The sequence below is a fragment of the Macaca mulatta genome, chromosome 16, assembly GCF_049350105.2.
Source record: "Macaca mulatta isolate MMU2019108-1 chromosome 16, T2T-MMU8v2.0, whole genome shotgun sequence".
NCBI classification, from domain to species: domain Eukaryota; kingdom Metazoa; phylum Chordata; class Mammalia; order Primates; family Cercopithecidae; genus Macaca; species Macaca mulatta.
Genome location: NC_133421.1, coordinates 13,111,390 through 13,129,515, shown reverse-complemented (window position 1 = coordinate 13,129,515; position 18,126 = coordinate 13,111,390). Strand labels below are relative to the sequence as shown.

General features: G+C 44.7%; 1 protein-coding gene across 1 annotated transcript in view; it reads right to left on the bottom strand.

The window, feature by feature from the left end:
- Nucleotides 1-18,126, bottom strand: part of DNAH9 (dynein axonemal heavy chain 9) — a 376,944-nt gene that overhangs the window by 347,667 nt on the left and 11,151 nt on the right. Inside the window, exons 3-6 of the mRNA XM_015118601.3 lie at nucleotides 17,249-17,407; nucleotides 16,035-16,165; nucleotides 11,571-11,782; nucleotides 9,394-9,627 (exon numbers count right to left, since the gene is read on the bottom strand). Of these exons, the coding sequence (XP_014974087.3) occupies nucleotides 9,394-9,627; nucleotides 11,571-11,782; nucleotides 16,035-16,165; nucleotides 17,249-17,407 (736 nt within the window). The remainder of the gene's footprint in view (nucleotides 1-9,393; nucleotides 9,628-11,570; nucleotides 11,783-16,034; nucleotides 16,166-17,248; nucleotides 17,408-18,126) is intronic.

Sequence of the window (18,126 nt, the reverse complement as noted above, 5' to 3'; positions counted from 1 at the left end):
AGGACAGATTGAATTTATCTCTTGTGAGTACCTAAACATCACAAAACCTCCAAAACAAGATACGGTTCTTATCATGACTTCCAATCCATGTGCATGCCCCTTAGGCAGGAAAGAGGACGGCAAAAGTTCCCTTTGTGTCATTTTGGCCAACATTTGGCGTGGACTGTGGGAGGGACCCTCTACTCTGGAGGTTTAAGGGGTGCACTACGACACCGATGCTGTAAAATCCAGCAGGTCCTGGTATCACCGCAGGAAATCTCACTGCCCATGGCCGCTGCTGTGGGTAACCCATCAGGCTAGCACAGGCTGCCTGTCTCCTTTCTCCTGCTGGGATGCCAACTCCAGCAGCAGTGACAGAGGCGCTGGGAAGTGGGGACAATAGCTGACTTTCCCCGTTTGGCCAGGAGGGTCCCCATGCAGATTTGGGCAGCCATCTAACAAGCCTGTTTTTGTTCAGCTGTGTTTGGGCATGGCTGGTGGCAAGCAGCTGAAGTGGGAGGGGAGAGAAGAGGGAAGACACCAGCTAAGGCAGGGAAGACAGATGCCAAAACCAGGGAGGGACTTTTGCCACTAATGGTGGGAAAAGTGGCAGTCTTTCTTTAAAAATAGGTTCAACTTGATATACTGGGAAGAAAACCGAAATGAACTTTATGGAAATGAAATTGACTTCAGTAGTAATTCAAGTCTCTCGGAAAGTGCTTAGTTGTAATTGGTTTTATAGGGAGAGTCATACTTGTGCTGTGAAATGCAACCTTGGTGCTCATTCTTCATAATTCTGTGGATGTCAATTTCAATTTCTAGGAAATACTTCCTAACCATTTTAAAAGGGAGATGCATTTTGATATGTTTGATTACATCAGAAACCCAGACGATAATTTTGTTAGACTATTTTATTTCTCAAGAATACTTAAAGCACGGTCTAGGGAGGTGACAGGAAGGTGTTTCATCTTCAGTTTTTCCTAGGTATTAGTGAAATATTTATTGAACCATCCTACTTTTGGAGAAAGTCTGGTCACTTAAAAAGAGGGATACTTACATTGTTTTATGTAACTTAACACACACACGGTGGACAACACTTTTATCTGGTGCTCAACTCAAGGTCTTAGGCCTTTCCTCACCCTTCCATGGAAAGAGATCCACCCATCCAGCTTTTTCCCAAACTCTCTATCCCCTTCTTCTGCTTATTCAGAGCGCTTATCACACCCTGGAATTATATTATTTGGCATTATATTATACTATTTGCTTATTTTCTGTCCAGTAAGTTGTAAATGCCCCAAAGGTACCTCGGCATTTCCAGTGCCTGGAAGAGTCCCTGACCCTGAACACCTATTTGTTGAGTGAAGTAATATATGCTCTTTGTTCTTTGACTTGGCTATAATACTTCCAAAAAAAAAAAAAAAAAAAAAAAAGCAACAAGGTGATAGAGGAGCTAGGCGCCCTAACCTCTGAAGAGCAGTTGGTGAAAAAAAAATAGACAAGAGAAGAGAATTATAAAGAAGGACATTTCAATGTCCACAGGACCACGGTCAAGTGCAAGGGGGAACCCTCCCTGGTGCTACATTGAGGGCAGAATGAAGGCAAATGAGTGAATGGGACAAAGAAGCAGATGTGACCTCACTGTACAGGTTGAACTTATTACATTGCTGATATGGGATCATTTCAACCTAAACAATGCCCATTTCCTGTGGTTTCATTTAATAAAACACAATCATCTAATGCTGTAGAATGGGCTATGAAGAGAGGGAGTGAGCTCTCCATCACTGAACGAGTTTTAGTAAGTTTGATGTTGGAGGCGTTGTAGAAAAGGTTTCTGAAGCAGCTGGGAAACTGTCTTACAACTATAGACACCAGATTTATGGCATTGGCCATGGTTATATCTTTGATTAGCCTTAAATCTTTGATTTAAGAATCAAAATATTTCGATTCTTAAATTATGTAAATGGAAGCTCTTTTCATTGTTTATTTCAAAGTTCTCACAAAACAGATAAGAGGCAATTTAAATCAATAAGAGGTTTAAATGATAGTTTTTAAATATCTGTTTTTATTCATCACAGTACTAAACACGAAATTCATCATGTTGCATACAGGCTGAAATATCCACTTCAGAGACACAACATATGGCATTGTGGAAAGAGCCTAGGATCTAGGGCAAAAAACAACAACAACAACAACAAAAACCCAGAGTTTACACAACCCTGGTTCCATCATTTACTAGCTATGTGGCTTAAAGCAAGACACCTAACTTTTCTAAGCTTCACTTTCCTAACCTGTAGATGGGAATGATAACACTTAAGTTGCTGTGGAGTTACCAAGTTTATGGAGAGTTCCCTGTAGGACTTCAATAAAAGGCAACCACTATAATTAACCATGATCACTCTGATGTCACTAGACCGGGTTAATGGATATTATATGTGTAATGGTGTATATGAGGACATTTGGGTGTTTGTTTCAAGACAGAACAAGGAGCACTGGTGTCCCAGCCTGCTTACTGGACTGATCAGGTTCTATTCTTATGAAAAACTGTGCAGCACTTAATGGTGGTGGCAGGTGGGGGGATGTGGGGAGGATTCAATATGTGCTCTGGCCCCTGAGATGAAGAATCAAAATCAGGGGTAATGGCAAGACCTGCCGACAGCAACCCCCTGCTCAAAGGAGAGGCCGCGCTGCCCATCTTAAAAGAAGAACCTTGGGAATTCATTAAGGGAGAGCACAAAGCAGACGTTCATAGATGAAAATCTCAAAAGGTCATTTGGAAAAAGACTGTTTTCTTTACCTTTCGACTGCCACCGACCTTATGTGGCTAATGGTCTCCTATGTGACCACATATTCAAGCCGGGCTAAAAGGGAAGTCACTCAATTAGGCTCAGAATGAAAGGAGGCTGCAGAGTGGCTGGAGACGGTAGAAAAAGCAAAAGGAAACGCGGCGTGGATATTAGGTCAGCTTATTACCTATCTACCTGCTAATCACTTCGCATAAAGCCTCAGCAGGAAATCATTTTGTCTCCAAATGAATCACAGCTTTACAGCAGTTTTATAATAAAGGAAATGAGAATTCTCTCCAAGCTGCATTGTTTGGAGGGAAGAGGCTGCAGGCAGAAACTCAAACAGGGGATCTGCAGAATCTACAACTCTATGACACAAAAATGAACTCAGTGAGTGTGTGTGTGTGCACTGATGCATCAAGCAGGAAGGCAGGATGAAAGAAGGAATCAAGAGGCAACCCAACAACTCTTTTTCTTTTTGAATTTTGATGGTGCATTCAAATTGCAAAGATTTCAGACTTCTGGAATTTTCTTAGTAAGTCGTAAAGTCAGATAAGATCCTTTCATGAAATGGGAATTACAATTTTACCTGAGTAACTTACTTTGATATAAAGACCTAGAAATCGTATGGTAAACATTGAGTGTACAAAAGTAGAACAGAGTGTATAAGGGCAGAAAACCACAAAACCAGTTTGAGATCCTCAAACCAGGACAGTGGGAGGAAAGAAAGAAGGAAGGAAGAGAGAAAAGGATGGAAGGAGGGAAACAGACCTCTGCAACTCCCTGTACGATATCAAAGTTTGGTGCAAAGACAGTACTTGCAACTAGCTGTCCCCCTGGGTATAAATCTCAGCTACACCTCTCCAACCTGTGTAACTATGGGTGAGTTCATTTATGTGTCGACCTGGTTATGCTCATTTGTTAAAGAAAAGATTCTGATAGCCATTTCTTTTTTTTTCTTTTTCTTTTCTTTCTTTTTTTTTTTTTTTTTTTTTGAGACAGAGTCTTGCTCTGTCACCCAGGCTGGAGTGCAGTGGCACGATCTCAGTTCACTACATCCTCTGCCTCCCAGGTTCCAGCGATTCTCCTGCCTCAGCCTCCTGGATGTCTGGGATTACAGGGGTATGCCATCATGCCCGGCTATTTTTGTATTTTTAGTAGAGATGGCGTTTCACTATGGTGACCAGGCTTGTCTCAAACTCCTGACCTCAGGTGATCCCCCCCACCCTTGGCCTCCCAAAGGGCTGGGATTACAGGCGTGAGCCACTGCACCAGGCCCCAGTTCTTAAGATGATTTGCAAGGATACAGGCTCTGGCATGGGATAGGTTCTTGAAACATGTTAATTTTTTAGTTTTTTATTCCTCGTTCTTCCCTCTGCAAGAGATACACAAGAGATTAGCTGTATCATGGTTGTGATAAGAAGGCAGAGGAGAATAGTGGTATCCTGAAAATGCAATTACTCTGCTTACTGCAGACACCAAAAAATACTGGGCAATGTATACCCCTGCTTTCAAGCCACCCCCACCTCTGGCATTTAGCAGGCACCCAGAGAGGAAGAGTGGATCTGTACAACAAAATTCTCTTGTGCAAAAAGAGTGACAGAATAAAAAAGCAACTCACATCAGAGAAATGAAATCTGGGAGAATTGCAGGGATTAAAAACCAGCTCTTCACACTCTAACCCTTGACGAGAGCATGCAGAGAGATAAACACATTGGTGTTTCATGTATTTATTAATTGTAGCTACCATCATCTCAGTGGCCATAGATTGTATTAGAACAGAAGATGAATAAGGCTAAGTTCATGATAATCCTTACTGGAGAGGATCAGATTAATCCCATTTCAAACAGGCATCGATCACAGAGACACACAGAATGTTAACTAAAGGGCTACATGAAATATGCCAGAGGAGAGTTGATAGTTCCGTGTTCCACTGCACTGACTCAGGAGGCAAGAGCTCGGGGAGGAGGAAGATGGCAAAGGGCAAGGGTGATGCATCTAAGCAGGCATTTGGGAGATTAAAAATAAAAGAGGGAAGGAATATGAGGAAAGGGGGCAATGAGTAGCTGCAGGAAGATGAAAAAACATGGAAATTCAGGGCAAAAAAAGAGATCAGGGAAGTGAGAAAATAGAGAAAAAGAACAAAGTGAAAGGGGGACCAAGTAAAAGGAAGAGGAAGAATTAGAGAAAGGGAAGGAGAGGGAAACACAGTCAAGAAAAGATATGAACAGACATTTCTCAAAAGAAAACATGCATACAGCCAACAGATACATGAAAAAATGCTCGTCATCACTGGCCATCAGAGAAATGCAAATCAAAACCACAATGAGATACCATCTCACACCAGTTAGAATGGCAATCATTAAAAAGTCAGGAAACAACAGGTGCTGGAGAGGATGTGGAGAAATAGGAACACTTTTACACTGTTGGTGGGATTGTAAACTAGTTCAGCCATTATGGAAAACAGTATGGCAATTCCTCAAGGATCTAGAACTAGAAGTACCATATGATCCAGCCATCCCATTACTGGGTATATACCCAAAGGATTATAAATCATGCTGCTATAAAGACATATGCACACGTATGTTCATTGCAGCACTATTCACAATAGCAAAGACTTGGAATCAACCCAAATGTCCATCAGTGACAGACTGGATTAAGAAAATGTGGCACATATACACCATGGGATACTATGCAGCCATAAAAAGGATGAGTTTGTGTCCTTTGTAGGGACATGGATGCAGCTGGAAACCATCATTCTCAGCAAACTATCGCAAGAACAGAAAACCAAACACTGCATGTTCTCACTCATAGGTGGGAACTGAACAATGAGATCACTTGGACTTGGGAAGGGGAACATCACACACCAGGGCCTATTATGGGGAGGGGGGAGGGGAGAGGGATTGCATTGGGAGTTATACCTGATGTAAATGACGAGTTGATGGGTGCTGACGAGTTGATGGGTGCAGCACACCAACATGGCACAAGTATACATATGTAACAAACCTGCACGTTATGCACATGTACCCTAGAACTTAAAGTATAATAATAATAATAAAAGAAAAAACTAAAGAAAGTATCTGCCTGAACCATAAAAAAAGAAAAAAAAAATGCTGACTGGGCGTGGTATCTCATGCCTGTGATCCCAGCACTTTGGGAGGCTGAGGCAGGCGGATCACCTGAGGTCGGGAGTTCAAGACCAGCCTGACCAATATGGAGAAACCCCGTCTCTACTAAAAATACAAAAATTAGCCAGGCATGGAGGTGCGTGCTACTCAGGAGGCTGAGGCAGGAGAATTGCTTGAACCCGGGAGGTGGAGGTTGTGGTGAGCCGAGATTGTGCCATTGCACTCCAGCCTGGGCAACAAGAGCAAAACTCCATCTCAAAAAAAAAAAAAAAGAAAAGAAAAGAAAAGAAAAGGAGTAGCTGGGCACAGGAGCCAAGCTAACCAGAGCCAAGGACAGAACGACATGGAAGAGAAGCAGCAGCAGTAAGGCAGGGAGCTTGGTGACATTCACGTCATCCTCTAATTAAATGGGGGCAACTGCTTTTTATGCACCTGTGCCCTTGATTCAGAAAACAGCAGCAGCCTGAGAAAGGACTTATTGTGAGGGTGGTGACTCTCTGGAGGCTGGTGGCCATCACTGCTTACATTTACCGAATATACCCTGCAGATTAGGTGCCCTGGTGTTAGAATACCTGTCTATATGCAAAGTCAAATCGTTAGCATGTGTGCACAGGGCCTGGGGGCCCTGTCCAGGCAGTCACTTCAGAGCCATGCTCTGCTACCATTCCCAGGGCCATCTGCAGGGCTGGAGCACCTGCACACGTGGCTGCTGTAAGGCAGTGATGGAAATTTGTTCTTTGTGGTCAGCCCAGGCCAGGCATGGGTTGGGGCTGGAGTGTCCCTCACCTCTCACTAAACAGCAGCAAAGGAATTGGTGGTGGATGTGCGAGGAATACAGAGTGCAGGAGGAGTGAAGGGCTGTACAGCAATCGTGATGGAAACGGCTGAGGGAAAAAGAGGCATTTAGGATAAAGCTAGATAATCTATTATTTATAGTCTCTGTGATCCTGATGAAGGGTTTAAGGTGCACCTTTCCTAAGATCTAGCTTCTGGCTTTCTCTCTTACACATTTTCTCTATCTTTATGCCCTTCCCATCTTCGTTTTCCCTGGCAAATTTCCACTCCAGTTTCACAACTGATTTTCTCTTGTGTTCCCCACTTTTTGTCAAAGTCCTGGTGGGCTTTGAGACCGCTCTTTCTTGCTCCCAGTAACACATCAATCTCACTTTTTTTTTTTTTTTTTTGAGACTGGAGTCTCGTTCTGTTCCCAGGCTGGAGTGCAGTGGTGCAATCTTGGCTCACTGCAACCTCTGCCTCCCGGGTTCAAGCACTTCTCCTGCCTCAGCCTCCCGAGTAGCTGAGACTACAGGTGTGCATCACCATGCCGGGCTAATTTTTTTTTTTTTTTCAGTAGAGACAGAGTTTCACCATATTGGTCAGGCTGGTCTCGAACTCCTGACCTCGTGATCCACCTGCCTCGGCCTCCCAAAGTGCTGGGATTACAGGCATGAGCCACTGCACCCAGCCCAATCTCACTTTTATGATGGCATTCAATATATCCCACTTTCCTGATTCTGTGTCTTTCCTCCCGGATCTCCTCTTTTAGTCTGTCTTCCTTCTCCTATGGTGGCTGCAGGTCCAACAGCCTCTTACAGGAAAGCCACATTTCAGTCATCTTTGTATCTCAGTTCCTAGCTCCGTGCCTGGCACATGGTTATGCTGAACCAATTCTTTTTGAACGGATAACAGATCCAATCTTATGTTCTCCTGTCCTTGTCCTCCCATGGTTTGCTCTGTTCATCACAGCTTCTTCCCAGCATATCTCTCTTCCCTCCAAACCTGCTCAAGAGAGCTGGACATATGATTCTCAATCTTTCTCTGTCCCTCTGGCTCTTGTCTTTTTTTTTTTTCTTTTGAGATGGAATCTCGCCCTGTCACCCAGGCTGGAGTGCAATGGCACGATCTTGGCTCACTGCAACCTCCGCCTCCCAAATTCAAACAATTCTCCTGTCTCAGCCTCCCGAGTAGCTGGGATTACAGGTACATGCCACCACGCCCAGCTAATTTTTGGATTTTCAATTGAGACAGGGTTTCATCATGTTGGCCAGGCTGATCACGAACTCCTGACCTCAAGTGATCGCCCTGCCTCAGCCTCCCAAAGTGCTGGGATTACAGGGGTGAACCACCACGCCCGGCCTCTTGTCTTAATCTTAAACTCAATCCTGAATTTCTCAAATCCATTTTAGTTTAAGTCTGTATTTCATTTTATTAGGCCCATTACCCTCCCTTCCAAGTCCAATCAGCAAACACATAGCTGTAAAATGTTGAGAGACCTGTTAAACATATTAAGTTTTGAGAATTGAAACAATCCAAAGAAAAAGTATCATATCTTCTCACCCTAGTACTTCAACTAAAACTCATATTTATTTTTAAATAATGGAGGGAAAGACATAACTTTGAGCAAAAGTCATGTTTCTTTTGCACAGGGACTCATTTGTTTTGGATTTTGGGGAGCCGCCTTGGAGATTGGGGAGTGGAGGAGGAGAAGTTCAAAGCAGCCAGCTTTGTGGGAATGGTCAGCCCGACCAAGATTTGCTCAGTGTCAGTCTTTCTAGGCAGAGTTTATTTGAAACCAAGTTCAAAAGCTATGGGCAATTTGCAAACCAATTGAATTAGTTCATTGATTCCTTGGGCCTTCTTCCTAAATGAGTCTATGATCAGGATTTCCTAAACTTCTACTAGAACCACTATTATGTGATGATCTATCCCAATAACAACTATTTATTAAAACAATTTCTTCTTCTTCTCCTTCTCTCTCTCCTTCTTCTTCTTCCTCTTTTTTTTTTCTGAGACAGAGTCTCGTTCTGTTGCCCAGGCTGGAGTGCAGTGGTGCAATCTTGGCTCACTGAAACCTCTGCCTTCCGAGTTCAAGCAATTCTCTGCCTCAGGCTCCCGAGTAGCTGGGACTACAGGTGCACACCACCACACCTGGCTATTTTTTTTGAGACGGAGCCTCACTCTGTCACCCAGGCTGGAGTGCAGTGGTGTGATCTTGGCTCACTGCAAGCTCCACCTCTAGGGTTCAGGCCATTCTCCTGCCTCAGCCTCCCGAGTAGCTGGGACTACAGGCACCCGCCACCATGCCTGGCTAAGTTTTTGTATTTTTAGTAGAGACAGAGTTTCACCGTGTTAGCCAGGATGGTCTCGATCTCCTGACCTCGTGATCTGCCAGCCTTGGCCTCCCAAACACACCTTGCTATTTTGTGTGTGTGTGTGTGTGTGTGTGTGTGTATTTTTTGTAGAGAAGGCATTTTGCCATGTTGGCCTGGCTAGTTTTAAACTCCTGAGCTCAAGCAATCCACCCGTCTCAGCCTCCCAAAGTGCTGGTGGGATTACAGGCGTAAGCCACTGTGCTGGCCAATTGAACCTTTATTACGGATTATTCCAGCTGATGGAGGGTTGGCTATCTGGTTGTGTTGTGCATTTTCCTATTCCACTTTTTGGACCCCTGGACTGCTTCTTTCTGTCTGGGGCTGGGAGCCTGAGGTGAGGAGCACACTCACCTCCACCACGTGCAGTCGTCCCAGGAAGCCATCCAATTGCACAAAGACCAAAGAAGACTGGAAATCCCATTCCTTGACTTCCTGGTTCTCTTTGAAGTAAGTGTGGAGATTCTCCCTTCTGTCCTGAAACTCTTGCTTGAAGAAGCTCAAAGTGTCTGAGACCACTTGCAGTTTTCTCTGACTTTCTTCTATCTCACTTCTCAGCAGGTCTTCTGGGCTGAGATAATGAGAGGCCTGGTATACAAACAGATTAGTATCAATGAGCAGGTGCAGACATCCTGTAACTTTGCAACACCAACTCTGAACTGAATCATTGCCCAAGTAATATTTTTCATGGGGATAAGAGAGGAATCATCTGACCTCGCTCTCCATTCCACATGTGGACTGAGACCTGGGTTTTGGCCAAATAGTCTTAGTGACTGAAGCTACAGTGATGGGCTCAGGAATGGGCAAGTAGCCAGAGACAAGGAAACACAATAAGACTTTGTTGGGCTGGCTGGGGCTGGAGCAGGTGCCCTTTCCCAGGTGTTCTTTTGTGACTTATTGGCTTTCAATAGTAAAGTAATTCGAGTGCAAGAATTATTTGGACCATAATTCTTTTTCTGTCTTGAAGAGGCTTACACCTGGAAAACTGAAAAGCTGGAGCTATAGGGACAGCCACCTTCACCACTACAGGGTGGGTCCCTGTGTCTGGCTGACATCATCTAAGGCCACATTGCAAGTCAGGGCTGAAGCCAGGCTTACCTTAGACTTTCAAGGCACATGAGCCAATATGTTTTCTTCTTTTGCTCTTACTTTTGGTTTGGGTTTTCTTACACTTTCAACGAAAAGAGTTCTGGCTGATAAACATGGAGTAATGGAAAGGCACTAGCCTAGAAGCAGTCAAACAGCCTGGGCTGGGGTCCTGGTTTGGGTGTCTTTGGGCAAGTCAGTTAACCTCCCTGAACTGTAGCCCACATCTTTAAAGAGTATAATAAATAATAAGACCTTCCCTGCCCACCTTGCAGGGTTTATCTGATGATTGATGGAAATCATGAAGGTAACAGGATTTTGCAGCCTGCAATGTACCCCACAGACGTTAGTTATTCTTAGTTGCTTATTAAGCTTGTTCATTATTTTCTCAGAGACACAGCCCCTTAGAAGAAAAAGAAACTGGTTTGGAGAGATCACCCAAACCTCCTTAAGCTCTCTAGTTCTTTTTTTTTTTTTTCTTTTTTCTGAGATGGAGTCTTGCTCTGTCAATAAGTTGGAGTGCAGTGGTGTGATCTTGGCTCAATGCAACCTCCGCCTCCCAGGTTCAAGCGATTCTCCTGTTTCAGCCTCCCGAGTAGCTGGGACTACAGGTGCACGCCACCACACCCAGCTAATTTTTGTATTTTTAGTAGAGATGGGGTTTCACCGTGTTGGCCAGGATGGTCTCGATCTCTTGAACTCATGATCTGCCCGCCTCTGCCTCCCAAAATGCTGGGATTACAGGCATGAGCCAACGCGCCCGGCTCTCTAGTTCTTTTGAAGTTACACTCCTCAAGGTTTACACTGCCCTGGTTGGTGCTACAAGGGTCTCTAAGAAGAAGGAGCATGAAGTGCATAATCTAAGAAGCTGCTTCTCAATAGCTTATGGGTACCAGGATCTTACCATGTGCAGGGCACATGCATTGTCACATTGAAGCCACAAATCACCCAGCAACCCAAAAAGAGATAAGGTGTTTTGTTTTCACCATTGTACAGAGGAGGAGAGTGAGGCACAGAACAGGAAGTGACTTGTCCTGGCACACAAGTGGTATACTGGCTACCAAGTGGCAAAGCCAGGGATTGTTACAGCATCACCTGACGTCACCTGACATCAGAGGCTGCACACTTTACTGCTTAGGCTTTGCTGCTGACTCCATTACCAGTCCTTCTTCATAGATCATTAAGGAGGTTGAAATTCACCACCCCCACTTATCTCCTCTTAGGCAGAGGGGAAGGGAAGACAGGACGGCTCAAGTGTTCTAATATTACTGAAATGTCTTTGTAAACTATTGGCTTCTGAGAGTAAAATACTGTAATTCAAGTGTAAGAACTCTTTGGAACATAATTATTTCCCCGCCCAGAGAAAAGGACACTTGTCTCTCTCCTGTGACTAGATGCCAACCACCCCCCAGGGAGCAGTTGCTGGGCATCCCCGGGAAGCCCACCTGCTGGATAAGAAGGTTGCAAATCTCCTGGAGCAGCACAGTCAACCTCCCCGGGGAGCGGTAGCACTTGCAGGTGGCCCAAATCAGACAGACCACGTGGAGCAGGGGTCGCAGCCGAGGCTTCACCTCCGGAAATTCTGCATTCTCTAGAGTTTCCAGGTGGTGCTGGAGCGGTATCAGGTGTACATGGATGTCCTGTGCCTCTGCTAAAGCTGGAAGGAATTGGAGATGGTCAACCATTCCCATCTGGAGCCTAATACCCACCTGGTGGAGCCCTAGTCCCTGGGAAGTAAAAGATCTGCAAAGCAACGAGTACAATTTCTCCCGGAACTGAGAAAGCAGAGAGAAGGCTGGTTCCAGAAAACTTCCTAGCTCTTATGAGGAAATATGGAAACTGGAGAGCCCTGAACAACTAGGATAATGATCCGAAGAGTTCTCTCTTGTAACAGTCCTCTAAATGGACTTCTCCCTGGCCCTCCCAGCCTCCATCTGGTGCTTGGTAGGTAGTAAATATTTGCCAATTACTTTGCTGCTATCTTTGAGACGATACAAGTTTTAGAATCAGAAAGACTTTCCTTCAAATGCTGGCCTAGACACTTGGCAATGGTATGACTTTGGGCACGTTTTAACCTCCCTGAGCCTCAAAAATAGGCCGAGCTGTAATCAGTTCAAAGAGTCCTTGTGAAGGCTGAAGGCAGTTCAACAGGAATCTTTATAAACAACTAGCACAGTGCTTGGACCAATGCAGGTGTTTTGATAAATGGTGGTGGCTCTGATGAATATTCACTAATAAAGAGTCATTATTATTAATAATAATAATAATAAAAAGTCAGAGAGCATAGAGACATAACATAAATGGGTTATGGCAAGGTTCTGCTGGTTTTCAAAGCCAGGAAAATCTCTTACCATCTCCTCTGAATACAACCAAGGAAAGAAAGGGGCATCTAACCAGTCGTCTTGTGGTGATTGACAGGGGAAACTAGGAAATCCAGCAACACTGGATGCTAATATCTGCATAGCAACTTAGAGGGAATGCAAAAGGTCACTGGACAAACTAAGCTGGAAGAGCGAGTTTATAAAGGCTAGTTCTGTCCTGGGCAGATAATCAGGTGGTATCATATGAGAGTAGGTGGTCTTAGGTGATAGTATGTGGATGAAGCTCTGCATTCATCCTAAAGGGAACTCGAAATATACACTGTTTAGCAAGCAGTTTCAATATGCCGGGAATTGTTCCACTTCCTGTCTATGAGATATTTACCATCTCACAGAAAGCCCTGCAAGCCAGTTTTAGTACTTTAGTACTTTATAAGTGAAGAAATTAAGGTCTAAATAACTTTCCCAGGGCCCTCCCACGAAACAAACAATCCCATCCAGCTGAGGAAAAGGAAGACGACTCACAGTTTATTACATTGAACCCTCGGCTTCATGGAGGCTCACCATACACAAAAATATGTTGATGTGTATGTTTGTACTTTACAACCCCAATGAGGCTGTGGAAAGCAGTATGTGAATCAAATTTTTGCAAAGTCAAATGTCACAGTAAATTGATTAGGGCAGGGATTTTCAAGAGGAGGAGCTGATGGTGAATATTAGAACCGCTGTATTGGGGTGGGGGATTTCAGAATCCAACAGTCATTCTAATGAGCGCCTGCTCTTGCTTCCGTAAGTGCTGAGAGAAAAGAGGCTGAGACTGTCATGCTATAGGAGCTTTCTCTTTATGATACCCTGTTTTGAAATCTTTTCAAAAATCACAGTCTCTTTTAATTATACCAATTAGCACTGCCTTGATTTTTAAGAGCACAATACTTGAGAAAAGGGTTGACCATCCTACCCAGGATGCAATATCCTTGGATGACAAGGCGTGTGAAGAGTGAGAGAGCGAGCTGGGCTCATACCTTTTTATTTTTATTTTTTTGAGATGGAGTCTCACTCTGTCACCCAGGCTGGAGTGCAGTGGCACAATCTTGGCTCACTGCAACCTCCACCTCCTGGGTTTAGTCTATTCTCCTGCTTCAGCCTCCCCAGTAGCTGGGATTACAGGCATGCACCACCACGCCCAGCTAATTTTGTATTTTTAGTAGAGACGGGGTTTCACCGTGTTGGCCAGGCTGGTCTCGAACTCCTGACCTCAAGTGATCTGCCTGCCTCAGCCTCCCAAAGTGCTGGGATTGCAGGCATGAGTCACTGTGCCCAGCTGGGCTCATATCTTTTTAAAGAATGTAAATATAAATAGCAAAGTGCATAGTGATCTCCAGTGGTTGGCTGTAAAGTCTTTAACAACAGACTCTTTGAGGACAAACATGTTTATTTGTAGCATATGCCAATTTCTATGGTGTAAATATTCCCAGTATTCCTACCATGTCCATTTCTAGGTTACCGATTTGACTTCGCTGAGTGCTGCTTGGGAGAATGGGGGTGCAAGGGTTAAAACAATGCATACAGCAGCCCTTTATGAGCCACAGCAAACCAGTGCGCACTGGCTCCAGCCAGCCCTTCTTTGTGTGCCTTCCTTTGCACACATATCCACCTACACACATCCTTAATTGCTGCTGTGTGAATGGGACCCCTCCAAAATTCAGGTGTTGAAATTTCATGGCCAATGTGATGGTGTTAAGAGTTGGTACCTTTAAGAGGCCATTAGGCCATGAGAGCTTCTCCCTCATGAATGGGATTAAGGCCCTTATCAAAGAGGCTTCACATAGAGTTGGGCTGGCTTCCCCTTCCACCATCTGTCAGGTGAGGACACAGAGTTCCTCTCCTCTGGAGGATGTGGCACCAAGGCGCCATCTTGGAAGCAGAGACCAGGCCCTCACCGGACACCTAACCTGCCAGCGCCTTGATCTCGAACTTCTGAGCCTCAAGAACTGTGAGAAATAAATTTCTGCTCTTTATAAATTACCCAGGCTGTGGTATTCTGTTAGAGCAGCACAGATGGACATACAAACTTGGCAACCAGGCTGGGCGCGGTGGCTCATGCCTGTAAACCCAACACTTTGGGAGGCCAAAGCGGGCGGATCACGAGGTCAGGAGATCAAGACCTTCCTGGCTAACACGGTGAAACCCCGTCTCTACTAAAAATACAAAAAATTAGCCGGGCCTGGTGGCGGGCGCCTGTGGTCCCAGCTACATGGGAGGCTGAGGCAGGAGAATGGCGTGAACCCGGGAGGCAGAGTTTGCAGTGAGCCGAGATCGCACCACTGCACTCCAGCTTGACAACAGAGCAAGACTCTGTCTAAAAAAAAAAAAGTTAAATGGTAATAGCCCTGGTTTTGGCAAATGATACCAGCTTTCCATTTATGGCAGTGATTTAAAGTTTTCATGTTGTCTAGTTAGGTTAAATTGGGAGTCAATGTAGAGAAAAATATTAAGCAATACAGTGCTACAGATTGTACATATGTACAGCACATATAAAGGAGATATGTGAATGCCTAAAAATTGACTATGTGAAATGACAAAGACCTTTAAAAGCACATTTTGACCTGTGACACTGAAGAGCAAAGAGGAGATTTCATAGGAAAAAGGGAGAAGATGCACAGTGCCCCAAAGGAAGGGAGAGAGAGTCCCGAAAAAATTTACCTACTTCTAATCATAGACTTTGCTGGCTTGGCAATTTTGATAAGAGTGGATCTTGCCTGGTGCTCAAATGGCCAGAAAAATTGCAGTCCCATCTGACAGTAGGAACAGAAAATGCAGAATGGAGCCAGAAATGGAATAGAGATTTCTCAAGGAGCCGAAGGTGGAGGGACCTGAATTCCAGAAGTGAGAGATAACAACACGCATTTGTACAGTGCAAAGCAGCAGCTGTAGGTAGGTCTGATGGAAGAACTTTCTTCTAGTAGTTTCCAGACCCTGAAGACAGTGCCCAGAGAAACCTTTGACCAGACCCAGGAGTTCCCAGTGTGCCAGGCAGGTACAAGCACTTAGTTAATGAGGGGTTCCAGCCAATAATCCCAGGTCCTGGAAGGCATGGTCAGGCTGTCTTGCAAGGGTAGTCCTTGATTAGGACAGATGGACTTCCATGACCACACTGGAGTTGGTCACACAGGCTCCATAATGGCCACCCCAGAACTGTATGTCCTGTGGTCCCAGTGTTTGAAAGACACAAAGGGGCAGCTCCAGGAACACTGCTGTGTTCAGTCAATAAGTTCTTCCACCTGTATAACCTCACATGGACCTTGAAAAGTGGGTAGAAGTGTATGCTCCATAACCATCACACGTACTAAAGCTCAGAGGAGCCAGGTGAATTTGCCCAAGGCCCTACAGCAGTGGAACTGCAAACAGCATAGCTCTGTTTAGCTGCTCTCCTGTATCTAGATGTGGTGTTCTTGTCACCATGCTAGTTTGTGTCGGGTTGGAAGTTTATAAGGACTTGAAGTTGCTGAATTCAGACAGAGAGAGGTGAATGCATCATTCAACAGTAAATTTGAGTCAAACACACTTGTGAAAACACTTGCTGGTCCTCACCTGCAACAACATCTCTGTACATGGCTTTGAAAGCTGGAAAGTAGCTACTCTGAAGCTTGTCCAGGAGCTTGGCCATGCCCCTCACCTTTATTGTTCTCAGTTGATTATAAATGTATTGCAGATCTTCATACCTGCAATATCAGGAAGAAGGGTGAATCCAGGTAAGCATCAGGAAATGCCAGTCACACTGTAATGGCCCATCGTCACACAGAAAGAGGAGCCCTGCCTCAGGGTGCTTCCACAGAGGCTGTGCTCCAGCCCAAACAGCCTGGACATCTGTTCCCAGCACACTGAGGGCAAAAGCCTGAGCTGGGAACATGGGTTAAAAGGGGCAGCTCCAAGAAACACTGCTGTGACCATCTGGTGGCTCAAAAAGCTTGGCAGCTGGAGGTCATTAGCTCTGGCAGTAAGGTTGAGTCAGGGTGAGAGAGGCGTTATTGGAGCAAGGGTGCTAAGAGAAGGGCCTTGCAGTAGGTCAGCAGAATGATCAGAAGCCAGGCAAGAGCATGGAGCATCTCAGCAGGGTGGTACAGACAAAAGGCTGGAGCCCTACAGGCATGTCTGGTCATGTGACACCGATAATCTCCATTCCATGTGAGGACAGACACATCTGCCTCTAACATCTGTCTGTCTCCTTTTGAGTAAAGGATTTATCAGCACAATAATAAATAGGAATGAAGACATAGGGAGGAGGAGGCGGAATAAGCAAGAGCAGGAGCAATAATGAAGCCTTTCTGGACAAACATCCTGGATGATGAACTTTCCAGCCCTACGAGTGATGAACCGGGGCACAGGAAAGGCTGTTCTGCAGCCAACTCCCCCAAACCCCTCCGTCTTCAGAACTTTACAAAAGGTGTGTGCATGTGGCCTCAACTGTTCAAGGAGAAGGGAGCAGACAACTTAGAAGAAAAATGTTAAAGAGAGTTGATTAATTTTACATGTAGTCCAAAGAGCCTTTGAAAAAATGTGAGAAGACATACTGATGTTAGCCCAGGAAAGGGAAAATGACTATTGAATCTGGGGGAAAGTGTGCATCTCCCAGTCTATCAAAAAACTCTGTTGACCCAATGACACAGAGCTGTCTCCCTCAGTGATGATGTGAAATACCTACAGGGAAGAACAGGCTCAATGGTGGCTTAACCCAGGCAAGCTCTAGCTTTAGTCTCTGTAAGACATCTTCACCCCAGAGTTCCAGCATGTGCCTTCCTGCCTACCTGCTCTTCCAGAATTCCAACTCCACCTTAGGGGTGGGATTCTCCCCTTGTAAGAGTGGCTGGGAAGATTCTCTCTTCAGTACCACCTGGACTTGGTAGCTCCATTTGATCACTGCAGACTCAATGGCATAGATGACTGACTTATCTATAGAATCCAAGCTGTGAAAGACAAAACAACAACAACAACAATAACAACAAAAACCCTGAAACGTGAAAATAACCCTGGGTGTACCCCAAAACATAATCCCAAATGTGAAAAAAAAAAAAAGGTGAGAAATTTCATCTAGCCCATGCATTCTTAACTTTTATGGATAATAGTCTCTGTTGACTAGTCAATGAAAAGTACAGACCCTCTCTCCAGAAAAAAAAAAAAAAAAAGCTTGTGTGTGTGTATATACATTTTTTCACACAGATTCAGGGCTCATCAGTATTCTGAAGACCAGCTTAAGAACTTTGAATGCCAGTATGTTGTCCTGCGAATGCAGGAATACCTTGGACAGAAAACATTCAGATGACCACCCAATGCTTGCTTGAATCCTGCCAGTGACAGCAAGCTCTCAACTTCACAAAGCAGCACATTTCTCAGTAGGTTGGCTCTACCAAAGAGAACGTTTGTCTCTATACTGAACCATATGTACCTCCCTGTGATTTCCTCATCTTGGTCTTAGCTCTGACCTCTGCAGCAAGAGGAAATAGGTTATTTCCTCCTTCACAAGGCTGACAATCAGCCACCTGAATACCACCATCATGATTTCACTTGGTCGTTATTTTTCCAGTGAAGAATAGAATTCCCAAACTTTCCCCCTCATACAACTTCTAAAGAAAGTAACTTAGCTATATTTGGAAGTGGTTAACTTTTTAAAAATACATTTTGGTCA